This window comes from Rhopalosiphum maidis, chromosome 3, assembly GCF_003676215.2.
Source record: "Rhopalosiphum maidis isolate BTI-1 chromosome 3, ASM367621v3, whole genome shotgun sequence".
NCBI classification, from domain to species: Eukaryota; Metazoa; Arthropoda; class Insecta; order Hemiptera; family Aphididae; genus Rhopalosiphum; species Rhopalosiphum maidis.
The window spans coordinates 40,499,345-40,518,309 of record NC_040879.1 but is presented as its reverse complement, the minus strand read 5'-3'; the positions used below and the strand labels follow the sequence as shown (position 1 = coordinate 40,518,309).

Below are 18,965 nucleotides of genomic sequence, written 5' to 3'. Positions count from 1 at the left end.
TGCTACAAACGAAACTGATAGGATGACGCAGTGTCGCCAACATGCTTTGCTATGTTGGGTTTCCTCGTCCCGGTCGTTTTATCACAAGCAGATGATTCGTGATAACAGGACAATTGATACTCTGACAACAATGCGCATCATATAATCACATAAAATACTTAGATGGACATAAATATTCACGATATAAATTTGTAAATTATGTAATGTATATATTTGTTGTGGTTTGTGCACTCACTATCTCAAGACTTAAGTCTATAGCGATTGCGAATATTCAGTACTCAATAGTCGTAAGATCCCTCGCTATCCACAGCTCATTCGTAAGAGGTATGCATTGTTTGTAAACAATATAATAGGTATAATACATCTAATTTTTTTATAATACACTCGTTTACCTCGTAGGTTAGGTAATGAACTATTGCCTTAAGTTCATGATTATAAGGTAGTACTATTAGGATTCTGATTGTCTAAAGGACTTATTTAAACGTCAAAATCTGCCTGTTTGACCAAGTGATAACACACAACTGATTGTAATCAATCGCATCAATAATGTTCAAAAAAGAGTTCCGAATCAAATCGAGTGCTCCACTAAAAGGCGCCGATCAGTAAATGCTCTTATTTTTAATGAAAATAAAGTTGTTTTTGTATTATTATAATTTATATTTGTATTATGATTTTAGAAAGAAACTGAAGTCAACAATTTGTAAATGTTTTAACTTAACCAATGAAACACTGGATGAATTTTTAAATCATAAGCAATTGTCACTGTTGAAAGTTATTACCTATACTAATGATATAATCAAAATTTATTGTGCTCAAGAAGTTGCGTTAGTTTTCGATCATAAAGGAAAATATTATCCTACATTATTTATGGTTTGGTCATTTCCTCACATTGTCCCCAGATTAATATTACATGAGGATTTGAAATCCAAAATCAATGATTCAGCACAACTAAGTATAAAAGATATAACTTCTATAAATAATGATCATCTACTAATTCAGTTGCCTGTTGATCAGTGTGTGAGTATATGTACAAACTCTTGTGAAAAAATTATTGCTATTGGATACTTGATTATTGATGGCAATACTATAAAAAACCACGAAAAAAACAAAGATATATGTTTGAAAGTATTACATTACCACAAAGATGAACTTTTTAAATCCAACATGATAAACATTATCCCTGATGTAATTTTAATGATGGAGCGTTCTTTTAAAAATGCTCCTGAAGTAAAAGATGATTTACCTAATCAGTTAGAAGATAACCGAACTGTTATTGAAAAAATGGATGAATTGCTAATGACATGTTCTTTAAAAGCATTAAAATATTGTATTACAAAAGAAATGTTGCCAATTTTAGCTAGTACATTTTATAAGAAATATGTTATGTCATTTTGTCCTGAAGGAATAGAACTTGATATTAAAAAAACTAGTTTCAAAAAGTTATCGACATTTTTACAGTTATTGGATGTAGAACATATAATAAAATTTAATGTTGGTAGTAATGGTATTGCTGAAATAACCCAGGTCATTCATAGTAATAGCAAATTTCAAGAAATAAATATGGAAGAAAATCCTGATTTGAAAGAAAATAATGATCAATATACAACTCCAGTAAAAGAAATTTATATAGTGACACCAGGATTACAACCTATATTCTCTGAATTTCTTTGTCGGTTTGTTAATTTACTTTAAAACTATCAATTAATAATATTATTAATGAACTTAAATATAACATTTTTGTAGGAAAGGAGATGAATTACCATTATCATCTATTCGAAGATATGTTACTGAGTATATTAAAAAATATGAATTGCAAGATAAAGCGGATCCTTCGTATGTATTTCTTTCATTTTTATTACTTAAGTTGAAGATAATTTAAATAATTGTTTTCCTAAATTTTAAGTGTTTTTTATTAATTATTTTAATACATGGAGTTAATATTAACATAATATTTTAGTTTATATATATATATATAAATATTCTAAAATATAAGACTACAATCAATTTGCAGTATATTTCAAAAGACCAGAAAAAATTATGTTATATTGAGGGTTAGTTAGTTAATATATATCATGATATTTTCAAGAAAATTACAATTTTATTCATTTTACTGAGCTTCATTATACTTCATGTTGACTATATATACATATATATTACATTTAAATAGTTAAATACATAGGTTTATTTTGAAAATTTATATTTTTGAATATAGAATTAAAAATACAAACATGTAATGTAATTAATAGTACCAACACTAAACCTCATTGAACTTTATTATTTTATAAATACAATAGTGATAGTTTAATTCAAATATGCCACTTACTGCTGACAGTATTCTTAGGGCCCAATGAAATTTTCTTTTCTAATGCATAGTTTTAGATAATACTTACAGGCTATAAGCTGTGAAGTTTTAAATATATTGATGTATAAATATAAATTGTATAGTCGTTTAAATTATAAGTGTTCAGAGTGTATAGTATTCTTATTTACATGTAATAGGTATGTAGGTGTTGTTTTCATATCTAGTAATCAAATAATTTTCAATAGTACGAATATATGAACTCGAGTATTTTGTGTAAATAAATTAATTCGGTATAGCAAATATTATTTTTAGTGTTTTATAAAAATCTTCTATCTTATAATAGATATTATGCTATTAATATAAAATTTAAATAATTTAAATGATGTATTTCCTTATTTTCAATGCCTTCTTGTTTTTTTTTTCGGATCCAGCTTATTTAGATTAAATAGTGATTCTTATTACTTGTTTTGTTTTAGGATAGTGAATACAAATGATGTCTTAAAAAAAATACTATCTCAAAGAAAAGATAAATCTTCAATAACCTTTAAGGACTTAATTGAAGAAGTGACAAAACTAATGCATCGGACTGAAATATCAGTCTTAAATACAGATACCAAAAAAAATTTAAAGAAAAAAATTAATAATATCGAAATGACTGTCAATAATCGAAGTGGAAACAAAAAGGTTTGTTTATCAGCATATTAAAATTAAACTGTGATTCATTAAACATTTTCATTTTATAACTTGCATAATAATTTCAGGTAACTCTAGTTAATAATTTAGAGCTATATGGTGTCGATGTTTTAAAATTTAGTAAAGAATGTCAACATGGTGTAGCTGCCAGTACAACTATCAATGATATTCCAAATGCACAAAATAGACAAGTCCAAATTCAAGGCTCTCAAGTTCCTTTTGTGTATAAATTATTAACAGGCAAGTATATATTTTAACTGTATAAAATATATAATAGTGACAATTAGCCATTTGCACATAAAAAAAAACTCAAGTTTTTAACTTAAATAAGTACATTAGAAACTTGTTAATCCAAACTAATTAGTGTTCTGCGTTATCCAAATAAATTAAAATTAAAATTAAAAAATGAGCCAAGGTACATATTTCAATATTTTATTTAGTAAAAAAAATATGATTTAAGAAATATAAAGGTTAAAGGTAATTGATATAAGATATCATAAAACACAGTATTAGGCCCCTTAAAATACTAAGCATTATATGCATTTATAGTTTAATGGGTTCCATTTCTATGGAACTTGTTTTTATGTTTATGTTAGTCTACAGCACTAATTGTCTTCATGAAATATTATTTCTGATTATTTTTCTGCGATATCTGGATTAATAAGGTTTTACTGTAATAAATTATTTATATATTTTTTAAATCACATATAATAAAATAAATAAAATTTATACATTTTTTTGTTATCAAAACATTATATAACATATGATACATTAAAATGAGCATCTCACACTTGCTTCTCGCAGTTTAAATATAGACCTTTCACTTTTCTACTTCTCTACTAAATGGCTCAATAGCTTTTGTGTTTCTTCATACTTCTCTGGAACCATTCTGTATTAATGTCCACTCAGTTTACTTCATATAGCAATAATTAGCCTACATATAGTTTGGCATTATGCTAATTCTATAAATTTAATTTTTAACCCAATTCTGTGGTTCTAACTTGTAAAATTAGTAATTTAGCTCAATATTTTATTTAGTTAATTTACCATATAATTTATTTTATTGCATAGTAATAAATTATTATCTACCCATATATTTAAAATAATTCTTATTATTGATATTTTAAATTATCATTAATTTACAAATTATGATTGAAAATCAACTACAAACTTTTCACCAAAAAAACTTCATAAATAATGATCAAAGTAGTTTTGATATCAATTATTTTTGCTAACAAAAATGAATTTAAAAGATTTTTTTCTAATTAAAATATCAAATTTAATTATTTTTTTTAATTAAATAATTATACATTCGATAGTTAGGTTTAATTTTATTTTATAAAATAACAATTTAGTTTAAATTATTTTATAATCTAATAAGATTGCTAAAAACAAAAAGATGACTTCAACTTAATTACTTAACTTTTTTTCAAAAAATAAAAGCAATAAACAGAATAAAATGATTATTTTTTAATATTATAAGAAGATTAAAACTGAAAAATCTACTTTTCTTTTAACTAGTTTAAAAATAAAAGTTAAATTTTCAGAAAATTGAATTTAAAACATTTAAATCACTAAAATTTTTTTAATGTTTTAATCATTTTTTGTAAAGATTTGTCAGTTTATTTATTGTCTATAATACTTATATGACTTATTGTAATTAAAATAAAACTTTACTAGCCTAGTTCTAAATTGTGAATTATTTAAAACAAAAAATACACAATTTATCAATAAAACAAGAAGTTTTCAAACGGTGACATGAAATAAATTTAATTATTTACAATTATTACTATTATTATCAATATTTAATTCTGCTACAAAATAATAAAAAGACGGTTATACATTTATTGCTAAATTAATAACAACTACAATTTTGGCACATTAAAATTATTATAATATTTTACGTATTTATCATTTTTAACACTATTGGTTTAATCCATTAGTTATATATATATATTAGTTATAGGTATAAGTAAGCAAAAAAAATAAAAAGATAAAAACTTTGAATTCTTTTTCATCATTTAACTTTCTTAGTATTATCTAAGAGTTTTTGCTGCTATCACTATCTCCCTTTACTTCTCTCAATCTTGAAATAATTTTCTCCATTCTTGTACTCCTATTTTATCAAGATCTTTTTTGACCACATCTTAACATCTTTTTCTAGGACAATTTTTAGGTCTTTTACCTATTGGGTTCAATTTGGGACTGCTATACTAATATCATCCTCTCATTTCCACATTATATGTCCAAGTGGTTCTATACTTTATCCTCTAATGAAGTTGAAGATGATGACTTATGTTATTTCCATTTCTTCTGGTAGTCCTTCATTAAATTTTCTTAAAAAAAAATAAATGCATTTGGAAACAGCTGGAGTAGAGATTGGTCAAAACCATAAGCATGAATCTAGATTTATAGATGATTTAAATAATTTAGAAACCTCCATAGAAAATACTATAAGAGCGATTATTAAGTTATATAGAATTTAAGATATTATTGAAAATCAATACCAAAAAACAATAAATTTATGAATTATAGACTAATAAATCAACAATTTAGTTTATAAAATAATAATTCACTTCTTTAAAATTAAAGTTTTAAAAATTTAAGCTATATTTGTGAGGTCATTAAAAGAAATTTGCAAAGATCTAAAAAATATAAAAGTTACACATTTAAAGTAGATACCTTATGTGTTCAATTTTTATATCGTAAAAATTGTAATAATAAATATGTAAGTTCTAAGTTTTTCAAAATATAGAACTATCTGTTCTTGAGTTAATCTGATAACTGTTTAATACATTTAATTATCTCTTTTAATTAAGTTTATATTTTTTTCAGATCAATATAAAATTCCTGTCAAATTTATAAGAGGACATGAAAATTATATCAAAAAACAAAAAAAATAGTTTTTTTTTTGAACTAAATAAAAAAAAAAATTAAAAAAAATTGTTTTCTTTTATACTTCTAAAGCTATAAAATTATGTATTAACTACTGTATTTAAATTTATATTCTTATAGAATGATTATATTATTATTATGATCTCTTTAATTTTTATAAATTGATAAGATATGAGAATAGAAATGTTTTATTTTTAATGATTATATAATGGTTATATAAATTTATTGCTGAATGATACAAACATATTTGTTACCTTTCATTTATATTTTAATATTAATATTTTCAAAAATAATCAAATTCCCTACATATATTAAGTGCAAAACATAAAGATTTTTCTTGTTATAAAAATTATTAATTATTCCTAACACATAACACTAAAGTTTACTAAATCTAGTGGCATATTCATAGTGGGGATATTCCCACCCCAGACGCTTTGTTTTTAAGAATAACTAATTTAAAACTACAATAGCTCAACAATTACAATATATGACAAGAAAATTGTATAGCTCTTAGTTAAAAGATAACACTGATAAAATCTACAACGTACGACTCTTGTTATTATTTTTAACTAAAACTTTTTACAAAAATAAGCCATATGAACGTAGTATAGACTAGTAATGAATGAAAACATAACATTATTTATTCTGTGGTATAAGGTATTAACTATTTTTTGAATATTATATTACTTTAAACCACGGACTAAGATATCTTAGTCTGTGCTGTAAACCTTGAGCAACAGTACAACACCAATGTCTATTATAATCATTATAGTAAAACGAGTAATAATTATGAAATTCTACTAATTTAAATACTTAATAGGAAAGCTTGAATGGACTTACGATGATCAGAGCATCGGGGACATTAAGTTGAACTCCGATTACATACTGGATATTTTTTGGAAAAAAACAAAAAGGAAAATTGACTTGATATTATAATTTATGAAAAATATATTTAATTTAATTTAATTGTTTACTTTATTGTCTTTGATAACCATTATTATACCATTAACCTCATTTAATTTATAATAATAAATTAATATAATATTGTGGTCTATGAGATTTAATGTTCAAGAGTGGTGCGGGGGGGGCATGACCCCACTAGAACGATAGTATAAACTTTTATCTCAATCCTACCCCAGAACAAACACCAAATTATGCCACTGATTAATTCTGACCAAAAAACTATTTCAGGAGTATTATAATAATTGCTTTATCTGATTTAAGTTAATGTTTCTCAATATAATTACAATTGTTTTTAAATTATTTATTTTGAAGATATCATTATAGAAAATACAGTGACACATTTAGAAAATTCAATAAAGCCAATTAAATATTTAAATAATCAATACCTCAAAAATAGTTTCTTATGAACTATAATGTTTAGTTTATACTAAGGTCTGCTGTTATAAAATTATTGCGTAAAATGAAAATTATTAACTTTGAAAGTATTGAAAATCAATATAAATTTAATATTTTTCAAAATCCACATGGTAAATTTGATAAGTTGATATATATAGCATGTGTTTGTTAAATGTCTGTTGTAATTTGTTTTATTTTTCATGACAGCTATATGTTTAATTAAATAAATTAAAGTTAAGTATTATAAACTTAAAATGCTTAAAATAACAAAAATTATGATAATGTATTTTTAATAATTATAAATAAATATAAGAACAACTTATATGTCATAAAATATTTTTTTATTAATATTTATAAAACAAGAATCATAAATTAAAAAGTCTTTAAAATAATACAATAAGTCAAAATGTTTTGAAAATTATACTAAGTTATATTAATTTATTATACTAAATTGTTTTAGCTAATACTAGCAATCTAGCATATAGTATTATAGCTGAAGAAATAATTATTATGTTGGTGAAAATCTGTTGTAGTAAAAATTTTAATTTCAAAGAGTCATAAAAAATTAATTCGACTATGCGGTAAATATTAATTTTTTTGTAAAGGTGACAAAGCTTAAAAACTCGGATTAAATGTTCAAATATTAGACATAAACAGAACTTTTTAATGAATTTCTAACTATAAAATAATTCGTATTTTTGAGATTTCGTTAAATTTCTAAAAATGCTTACACATAAATATTATGACCATACATTATTTATAATTTGGAAACAAACTATTTATTAAGTACTTAAAGAATCTTGTATTAAATTTTCAAGTATCTTGTCCCATTCATAATTTTTTATCAATATTTATAAAAAAAAAATAAAAATTCGTGTCTTTCCTTAGTTTTTTGTTTGTTTTTCTTAATTATTTTGAAAAATATTGGGAATTTTTAACTCTAACCCCTTTAACGTACTTACTAGATCTAATTTTCTACCCAAAACCAGTTTCAAACTTTAAAATCTAAGTATTTTTTCGTTTACTTTTCGTGTATACAGATACAAAAAGAACGCATATCATAGTAAAATCAATTGTTTATCGCTTCGTTCAGAAATTAAAATGACCTAAAATAATAAAATAATAATAATGCCCAAAAAAATTCATCGTTAAAATTGTAGTATTTGAAACAGTTGAAACACATTTGTATCTTGGAAAGTATCATGTTAAGCATTCCAAAAAAAAGGTGTAAATGCATCGAAATCCTAACCATTTTAATAAAAAAAGTTTTAAATTTCTATAAGCACAACTTAGTATAACCTAGTACCTACTACATTTTCAAACTGTTTTACTTACAAATAAAAATTGTATCATTCACAAATTGAACAAAAAAAATTAGGATAAATCTCTAAAATGTCAATATAAATATTTATTGAGTAATACATGTTAGTTAAAATGTATTCATTTTTTAACTTAACATTTCTCATTATTCCCTGTGTCTGCATCTTGAAAAGTACTAGGTTTTTTGTATTTAAGTACCAACTAAATCCGATTTTCTACTAGAAACCACTCTTGAAAGTAGAGGATCAAAGTTTTTTTCTCTTATAAATTGTTCACAATTCACGAACAAAAAAAATAAAATACACATTATTATTAAACCATCATTAAATCGAGATCTATTTTACATATCCGATTCCGATATTATTCATAATATTCAAAACTATTCAAAATAATATAGCAAAGTTTGCGTGATATAAAATAATGTATACTATTTGAAAAATTAGGGCCCCAACTTATTATAATGTGACAATTGATCTTTTTATTGCCTGTCATATAACAGGGTGAGCTTTTTTAAGAACGTAATTAAAAGATTATACCTTAAAGTAGAATTTTTAAAGGGGAAATTTACATCGGTTTGATCTAGTAAATTTGTAGTATATTAGATAGTAGATATTGTTATCTTCCTTTTTTTTTTTTTTTTTTCGATGTTTTAATCTCGTACTTTATAACCAATTTAACTGGATACCTTATAATTACTTATTTTATCTCTAGGACCTATGCTTCGCCTTTCACTGAAATTAATATAATAATATTACATAGATTACTATTATTATCTATTATTATAAATTATAAATTTTATAATAGAATAGATGACATTCGACTTTTTACAATGGTAGATTATTATTTTAATAAATTTATTCAGTATATATAATAAGCCTAACTAAAATAACACAAGTAGGTACTAACATTAAAAAAAAATCCATTTTATATTATAGTGTATAAGTATTATAAGTTGTAAATTTATTATTCTACAATATAAATCATTTGTAAATTATAACAATTAACAGGTAGGCATTGGTGTATAAGTATTAAGTGTATACTGTCCACTGTTCAGTGTATCTAACTGCGTGCAGTATTATATATTATATTTCTAGTTAACTTACGTAGGTATTTTAGTTTACATTTTATGTTATATATTTTATTTATATGTTACGTCTTATAGTTATAATACTACTAATATTAGCTGATCCTGTACGTCGTTGCCCGTGACAAATTAAATGCCCACGGGATTCATACTTTTGTGAACTTGGCTAATGTAAACTGCACAGATGTTTACCACAGTTATTTAGGTTATTTGACTAAATATAAAAGAAACAGGTCTAAAATTATATTTAAATATCCAATTGTATAATAATTAGATACTTTATATTCTCAAACTTATAAAAACCATACATATATAAGAAAAATACCGTTCTGTTGAATGAACAATTGTTAGTGTCGAATAGGTAATAAATGTAAGTACCAATTAAATTTGAATTCAATAATGGGAAAAACGAAAAACTATTTTGAACAAAGATGACCTAATATTTCATGATAAGTTAATTAATATTGCTATTATACATTAGAGTAATCGATTTTACTTAGTTAACTACAATTAGTATTATTTGATTTAATTTTTGCCCAAAACATCGAATTTCATTTAATAGTATAAGTATATATTTATACCAAATTACACTAATGTTATAAGCTTTTGAAAAAAATATCATCTTTTTTGCCTTTGGGCGCTATCATCCGTAACCGTCACTGTCCTAACCCAACCTTTTCGATCTTGATCAGTAATAATTGCAGTTCCTACTTTGCAATCTTGTTACCGTAAATCGTAATAGGTAGGTACCCATAGTGACGAACGTTCTGTTACTATTGACATACAAAGTTTTGTTTCTAAAAACCATAAGTCCATAAGCATTTGTCTATGAATATCAATATCCATATATCCTCAATAGGTACTTTTTGCGTTAAGAAGTTAATTTACAGCAAACTATAAGTAATAAGTAATAACAGATAAAACAAATACTTTATTTTTAATCTTCAGTGGCTATTTTCACATTCGATTATTTTGTTTTTAACAGACGCTTTAAACTTCAAAGAAAACCTATAAAAATTACTGTTCCTTTCTGTAATGATAGAGAAAGAATAATAGTAAGTTGATTGGGGACTATTATATATTTCTAAATTATTACTTGCTAAATAATTATATTTTAATGATATTACCTCTCTGCTTCCTGTGTCGACTTGCTTGTTGAAATCGTGGTTCGCGTTCAAGATGTAATATGAGGTGATCGATTTATATTTTGAAATAATTAGACCTTTTTTCTTTGAATCACAATTGTAATTTTATTTAACTTATTTTTAACACTTTTTAATATATATATTTTAATCAATTATAAACTTATTATTATGTCTTATTGTATGAACGATCTGCGTAGTCTCTTACACTCGCTTTTGACCATCCGCACAATAAGATGATAAAGACTCCCCAATCTTAGCGACTACTAGTCCCCTTATATATCTAATTCTTTTACATATAAGAGTGTGTGCGTGTGTATATGTACATATGTGTGAGTTTTATCTTATATTTAAAGCTATCAATTATTATAATTATTATAAATATGTTATTACTATAATTATTATATATTATTGTATTTTATTGAATATTACTTATCATACAATTAAAAATTTAAGATATATGATGGCTAAGTGCACATCATTACATCCACCCTAGCCTTTTTTTTGATGCGTCCTCGCATAAGAATGTAAGCATATTAGTAGAAAAAATTTATACAGTGAAGATTACAAATTATATACTGTAATTTTTTTTTTTTTTTTTTTTTTTTTTTATTACATTTAGAACATTAATATAACTTATATTAATATTATATGAGTTAATATGAAATTATGATAATAATAAAAATTATAATTGTAGTTATTGTAATTATATATATATATATATACAAGATAAAATGGTACTATATTAATATTACAAATGACAATGCATACATGTTTTCAAAATAATAATGAATATACAATATAACTAGGAAATAATTACATTTTTTTATATTGTGACCTGGTAATTATGTTCAATGTTGACTATATTTTTTTTTTTTTTTTTTTTGAAATTATATTGCATATGACTGTTAAATTGGATTTTGAAATATTTTAATATGTATTCATATAGATAATTTTCTGATATTTGGGTATAAACTTTTTTGCTTTGAGTTTGTGATTGATTTATTGACTTTGTCTCGTGAGTTGGGATTTCGATTTAAAGTCAGTAGTGGTTGATTTTGTTGCTTTTTCTGTTGTTGTTGTTGATTTTGATTTGCGTTGTGCATAATGAAATGAGTAATGCTTGTAAATACTCCTGCTACTAATTTTATGCTTAATCCAAAAGTTTGGTATAAAAGAGAAATGTTAAGTCCTGTGTTAATGCAGGTTAGAATTATTTTCCATATAAAGAATATTCCTAATAATCCGGAAATAAATTCACCAAAAATGGTAAACCACCCCCACATTTTTCTTAGTTTATTGTCAACCATATTACTAATGGTGTTTTCGTCAATTAACGTGTTTAGATTTATCCTGTGATCCATTATTGTGAAACCCATGGTTTGTCTTGCTAAATTTTTTTGCGATGCTTCTATTTCTTGAGGTAGTATTAAATATTGTTGAAAATTTTTCATAGTGTCATAATTATAAATTCCTGCTGTCATTAGATTTTCCATACTTTTGTATGTCCATGTCCATTTCGTGGAAGGCTTAAGAGTCTGTGGTTTTTTTATTTCTCTAATATTTTGCGATGTAGTATACCATTCTCCATCAAGTAAAAATGCAGGTGGTAAAAAGTGATTACAATCTAATTCTGTGCCAAATTTTTGTAGGGTTCTTGTTTTAGGAGCCATGAAGTATGATTTATTATTGTAAATAACTGGTAATTCATCATAACATATTGCATTTTTTTTTGATGATATTTCCACTTCTACTGGTTTACATTTTAGTAGATAAATGATTTCCCCAGCCTTTAAGGCCGTATAACCGGGTCCTTCGCCCATATGGTATGCGAATTCGGATAAACTGTATGTGGCTAATGATAGTTTGTGTAACAGCACTTTACGTTCTAATTCGCATTGTTTTTGTATTAGATCTGTGTATAAAGTTGTTATCGATGCTTTGAAACGGTTGTCAATGTATACCAATTTAGTATTTATATAAGCCACTAAATCTATGTTTTGTGGATGTATGTCTTTGTTTTTAAAATAATTAAAAAATAATGAATCTGTAATTATGGTTAATTGAGAATGATCAGTTTGTATAGCTGGTATATTACATATATATGTTGATCTTATGTGTTGTAACGCAAAAACGATTTGGTCCGATTCCACTAGGTATGTTCGAGTGGTTTTGTCATTGTTCGAAGTTATTAATGAAACAGGTCCGTCATATAAAATAATGAACTCATGAGTTTCACAATCATAAGTATTTGCGTTCCACACTACCTCTCCTTTATAAATATCCAAACCGTATTGGTCGGATAATTTTAAGGTTGAACCAGTTGGGAGAGTTAACGTATTTTGTTTGTGGTTTACTATGGCTAATCCTTCGGTAAGAGTGATTTTATAATTAGCTTGAACTATAACCTCTTGCCATGTGCCTTTCTCAGATGAAAATGTAGAGCCTTTGCAGTTACCATGTCTATCTACAAAACCGGCTACTGTAACGGATGATAATATAGTCTCGTTAACTTTTAAACCTGTAATTATTCCTCCGTTTGGTAGATGGTATGTTAGTCTCTGGTGTAATTCAGAGCACCGGGCACTGCCTAATTCAGTTATTTCTGTAAAAAAACCATTTTCTACCATTTGGGCATCTTCTAGAATTGAACACCTACTTATAAAATAGTTTATTATTATTGAGCATGTTTTATAAGGTATTTGGTAGGTATCTGTTTTTTGTAGAAGTTGAATTCGTTGAATTGATTGGGTGTGGATTTCTGATGGTGGTTCACATGGCTCCACAGACAAGCTATTAAATGCTGTTATGTTGAGCTTGGGTCCATTACAGTCATATGCAATAAATCCATGTACCATGTGTAATTGTAAGACGATGAGGAGAGGTGTGAAGTTCATTATGAATATGTTGAAAGTTAACTAGCTATAGTATGCTTGTCTTACAATCTTATAAATGTATAATATAAAATACAATGGCTGCTAAAACAAACATAATATAATGTAAATAGTTTTAAAGTTAAAACTAATATTATTATTATTTATTTTATTATTAACCCCTTTTCTTTTTGTGTAATAATTATTTATTATTTCTGCGTTTTCTTCTTTTTTTTTTATATTATTCAAATCATGTTTTTATTTAATTATAATATGATTATTAAATTGTTCTGTATAATTGTATGATCTTATTATTTATAATTTATTTGTTATATATTTATTTAAAAAGATTAGTTTATTTTTTTTGTTAAATAATATCTGATATTTAATTTATTATTATTTATTCGTGATAATTAATTATTAATGTTTTCTCTTGAGTGATATGGTTTAAGACGCCTAACGTGGATTATATCTTCAGTTACTTTATTATCTAAAATAAGTTCGACTTTATAATTTAGGTCATTGATTTTTTCTAAGATTTTAAAAGGACCTCTATATTTTGGACCTAATTTTGGAGATTTCCCTACTTCTGAAAATGGAAATTTAATAAGAACTAAATTTCCCGGATTAAAGCTTATTATTTGATGTGATTTGTCGTGATATTTTTTTTGGTTTTGTTGAGCTATTGAAACTATACTGGGGATTCTATTACGTATTTCATTTAATTCAATTAATGACTTTTTTATATCGTATGGTAGATTATCTGGAATTAATTTATTGTCAATTGGAAAGTATGGTTCGAAACCATGCATTAAATAAAAAGGACTATATTTTGTACTAGTTTGTGGGGTAGCGTTATAACTTAGTGTTACGTATGGTAAATAGTATGACCATCTAGATTGATTATTATTTTCTATGTAATTTTTCAGTGAAGTAGAAAGCACACCATTAATTTTTTCGACCAGCCCCTGTGATTGGGGGGAGTAACTTGTAGATAAAACTTGTTTTATACCTAAATTGTTACATATATCTTCCACGAGTTTATTTTTGAAATGAGTACCTCTATCGGAAGAAAATATTTTAAAACATCCCCAATGGGATATTATTTGAATCATAAATTTAACTGTCGATTCGGCAGAAGCTGAAGCGACAGCTTTGGTAAATATGAACTTAGTATTATTACATGCGGCCACTAATATGTATTTTTTTTTATTACTAGTGGTTAAAGGACCTAAATAATCAAATGTTACTCTGTCTAATGGTCTATTTGATAATTGTATAGGTTGTAATTGACCTATTGGTTTGCCTTCTGATTTTTTATTTATTTGGCACTTATGGCACGTTTTTATAAAATTAGTGGTGTCTTTAACCAAATTTTCCCAATAATATTTATTTTGTATTTTATGAATTGTTCTTGTTATACCGGTATGACCTCCCGTAGGTGATTCGTGATATGATTGTTTTTAGAGCATATTTCACATTTTTTTGTATTTATTTTATTGTTTGAAAAAGATTGGCGATTATTTTTAAAATTATTGTACATATTAGAATTGTTATTTTGAACTTGAGGGTTTATAATATTTTCTATGTCGGTTTTAAATTTATTGTTGTTTTCATTAAGCAGATTTATTTTTTCATTTATTTCGTTTGAGATTTGATTTAGTTTATGAGTGATTATATCAGTTTTTATTTCGGAAGGAGATTGATTTATTTCGCCCGTTACCATAAATTCTACCATTTCATATTTTCTTATATTGTCTTTTAATAATTTTAGTGTTGAATTATCTAATATTCCAATGTATCTAGTAATATTTGGTTTAAGACCGTTCATTATATGTCTAGTTATTTCTTGTTGAGCCATTTCAGAATCTATACGTCTACAAAGTGATTCGATTTCATTAATGAATGTCATAGGTAGTTCATCATCTAATTGCTTTCTTTTTTCGAGTAATAATCGAAGCATATCTTTATGAGCAATGTGTTCGAATTCATTTCGAAGTTGTTTTTCTAAATCAGCCCATTTATTGAAATTTTGATTTTCGATGTTTTCATAAAAAGTTAGTGCTGGGCCCTCTAAAAATGCAGGTATGAATTGTAATTTTTCTTGTTCGGACCAGCCATTAATGGAAGCTGCTCTTTGATATTTTTTTAAAAATGCATCTATACTATCAGATGAAGAATCGGAAAATATGTCAGGTTTGAAATAAAGTTTTTTACTCTCCATTTTGTTCGTTTTGGTTTGATAATTTTCATTTATTGTCACAAAATCGTCCGGGCAAGATTCACCGTTTAAATATTTTAATAATCTATTCTTAAGTTCTGCAACTGTTCCTACACTATTTAAATTTCTTTTATTTAATTCTAAAATTAATTGAGGTTTATTAACTTTGTTTATTTCATTTGGCAGTGAAATAAAAATTGGTTCTTCTATTTCATTTTCCTGATTATTATTATTTTGTGACATTTGTTTAAAAAAATATGTTCGTTTTATTTGTAATTTAATATTTGTATTATTATTTCGGGGATTTTTAAACGCGGTAAGAGCCACTAGTTGGGCGCCACTTTGTAATGATAGAGAAAGAATAATAGTAAGTTGATTGGGGACTATTATATATTTCTAAATTATTACTTGCTAAATAATTATATTTTAATGATATTACCTCTCTGCTTCCTGTGTCGACTTGCTTGTTGAAATCGTGGTTCGCGTTCAAGATGTAATATGAGGTGATCGATTTATATTTTGAAATAATTAGACCTTTTTTCTTTGAATCACAATTGTAATTTTATTTAACTTATTTTTAACACTTTTTAATATATATATTTTAATCAATTATAAACTTATTATTATGTCTTATTGTATGAACGATCTGCGTAGTCTCTTACACTCGCTTTTGACCATCCGCACAATAAGATGATAAAGACTCCCCAATCTTAGCGACTACTAGTCCCCTTATATATCTAATTCTTTTACATATAAGAGTGTGTGCGTGTGTATATGTACATATGTGTGAGTTTTATCTTATATTTAAAGCTATCAATTATTATAATTATTATAAATATGTTATTACTATAATTATTATATATTATTGTATTTTATTGAATATTACTTATCATACAATTAAAAATTTAAGATATATGATGGCTAAGTGCACATCATTACATTTCTTTTCGTTATTTTAAGAACTCAATAATGTTTCTTTTTACATCACGCATCTAATATCCAACAGTCCCTAGGATCACAACCGTATAGTGGTGGCATATTATAATTTATAAATAAGTTTCATAGGTTTTCTATTTCGACATTCGTAGTTGAGCGTAATAGAATATAAAATTAAATAAAACAATAATAAATATACCAACAATACGGAAAATTCACGATTTTTAGGTACTATAATATATTATAGTATTTATCCAATTTATCTATTATAGGACCTATAATTGGTTTTTAGAACTGCCCATTTTAATTTAGAACTATCCGTTAGCATAAGCTTTGCAGTGAATTAATCTATTATCAAAGTTTAAAATAAAAATGATTTTAATTTTTAAGTAAAAAACAAGTATGTAAAGTATTAAAAATTTAAAATGCTTTTATCTAGTCTCATTCGTCTCAAAATTAAAATATCGAAAAAATGCCAAAGCTTAATCACTCATAATAACGTTCTTACCTAAACTTCAATAATTTATCAATTCAATCTAATGGGTCTTGGATGTGGCGTCCTTTATAAAGATACATATATCTTGAATCGTGAATTTTGTTATAATCATGGAGTCCTAATGGCTAATAGTCCTATATTATGATATGTTAAAAACTTAATTTTCTTGTGCTCCAATAGAATTTGTTGAATTTTCTTAGTCAGCATTATAGATTAATATAGATATTATTTTATAAATTGTATAGATTTATTTAATTTTCTAATTAAATTATATTATATAATGCGTATTTATGAATTAATGAAAGCGACAGTCGCGAATCCAAAGGGGGCAAAGGATAATAGCCCCTCCCCACGGAGATTGGCGAATTTTTGAATGTCTGTTATCGGAAACAAAATTAATATAAATTAATTAATATATAAATGATAAAACACATTATATTGTTAATTGTGTTCCGGCCGTATACGTTTTTATCAGTTGTCATCAAAATGATAGTCTGTTTATTCTGACCGATCACAAATTTATAAAATATTGTAGGTATTTTATTAATTAAAATAATAATTTAGTTGACATACGATACGATACGCATACTGCGTCATTCACTGGCCACTGGTCACCTTTGACTGTCGATCATTAACGTTAAAAGCTAAACGTGTGTGGTTGTTTTGTATTTGCAAAATCAAAAAGACAAAATGATTTTATTGAATTTGTTCGGTTGTTTTTTTTTTTTTTATCTATCATAGGTTTTATATTTATTATTAATTATTATATATCATGTACAATTCATTTATCCTTATTAATTATTTATTTTACTAAATTAATTGTATTGATAAATTAGAATTTGAATGATAATATTTATTTATTAGTTTATTTACACGCATATTTATCAAACTTTAGCTGAAATTTTAACCAAGATGCCTCACCTCGTAAATATGTTCTGAATCCACGCTTGGGAAGTGTCAAAAATCAAATGTATTAATAATATGTATAAAAAATTATATTATTTGATTATTTAAAACATTAAATATTTAGGTACATGATACTTAATAGAATGTAAGACGTTAGTTTATTTTTTAAAGTTAAAACTTAAACATAAACATTTTTTTGAATGAATAATCGCCAAAATTGTGTAGAAATAAAAAGTAGGTTAAGTTTTATTTGTTTTTAATTAATATATTTATTTTTATTGAACATGGTATAAAATAAATTTAAAAAAATTCTACAGTTTTAAAGTAACCAACCCTAGTCTCATCAAAATCGGAAAATGTTATCGTGTCTAGAAAATTCGTGAACATTTCAAATAGTTACTTAGTAGTTAGTACTCATTTTTTAAGTATAGGTACAACAAAAAAGGGGTTTTGTAAATATTTCCATTTTTCAATAATTCTTTTATTTTTTTTGTTCTCTTGATTATTTTAAAAAGTATTTGAAATTTTTTTACGTTTGGCCCTATCCCGAAGTACAAAGTAAATTTATATTAGATTTGTTTCCATAAACCACTTTCAATATTAAAGATTGAAGCATTTTATCCGCTTTAAAAAGACAATTGATATAAGTTTACCTATACATAATATTGTAAAACCAATAATACATGTCAATAACAGCCATGTACATTTATCGCTTCGCTCAGTATCTAATTATTGTCA

The 18,965-nt window shown here is 25.0% G+C and overlaps 2 protein-coding genes across 2 annotated transcripts; one reads left to right on the top strand and one right to left on the bottom strand.

Moving 5' to 3' along the window:
- The first annotated feature begins 119 nt into the window (after positions 1-119).
- LOC113556942 (eukaryotic translation initiation factor 2D) lies at positions 120-5,977 on the top strand. Its single transcript, XM_026962185.2, has 7 exons — positions 120-324; positions 400-602; positions 678-1,673; positions 1,744-1,833; positions 2,779-2,986; positions 3,064-3,235; positions 5,831-5,977. Exons 2-7 carry the CDS (start codon positions 547-549, stop codon positions 5,896-5,898), a joined length of 1,590 nt encoding a protein of 529 aa, XP_026817986.1. The 5' UTR covers positions 120-324; positions 400-546; the 3' UTR covers positions 5,899-5,977.
- Positions 5,978-11,661: 5,684 nt separating this feature from the next.
- On the bottom strand, positions 11,662-16,824 carry LOC113556987. The gene is made up of 2 exons (XM_026962247.1): positions 16,329-16,824; positions 11,662-13,770 (listed from the first exon to the last, which is right to left on the bottom strand). Exon 2 carries the CDS (start codon positions 13,690-13,692, stop codon positions 11,737-11,739), a length of 1,956 nt encoding a protein of 651 aa, XP_026818048.1. The 5' UTR covers positions 13,693-13,770; positions 16,329-16,824; the 3' UTR covers positions 11,662-11,736.
- Positions 16,825-18,965: the final 2,141 nt, after the last annotated feature.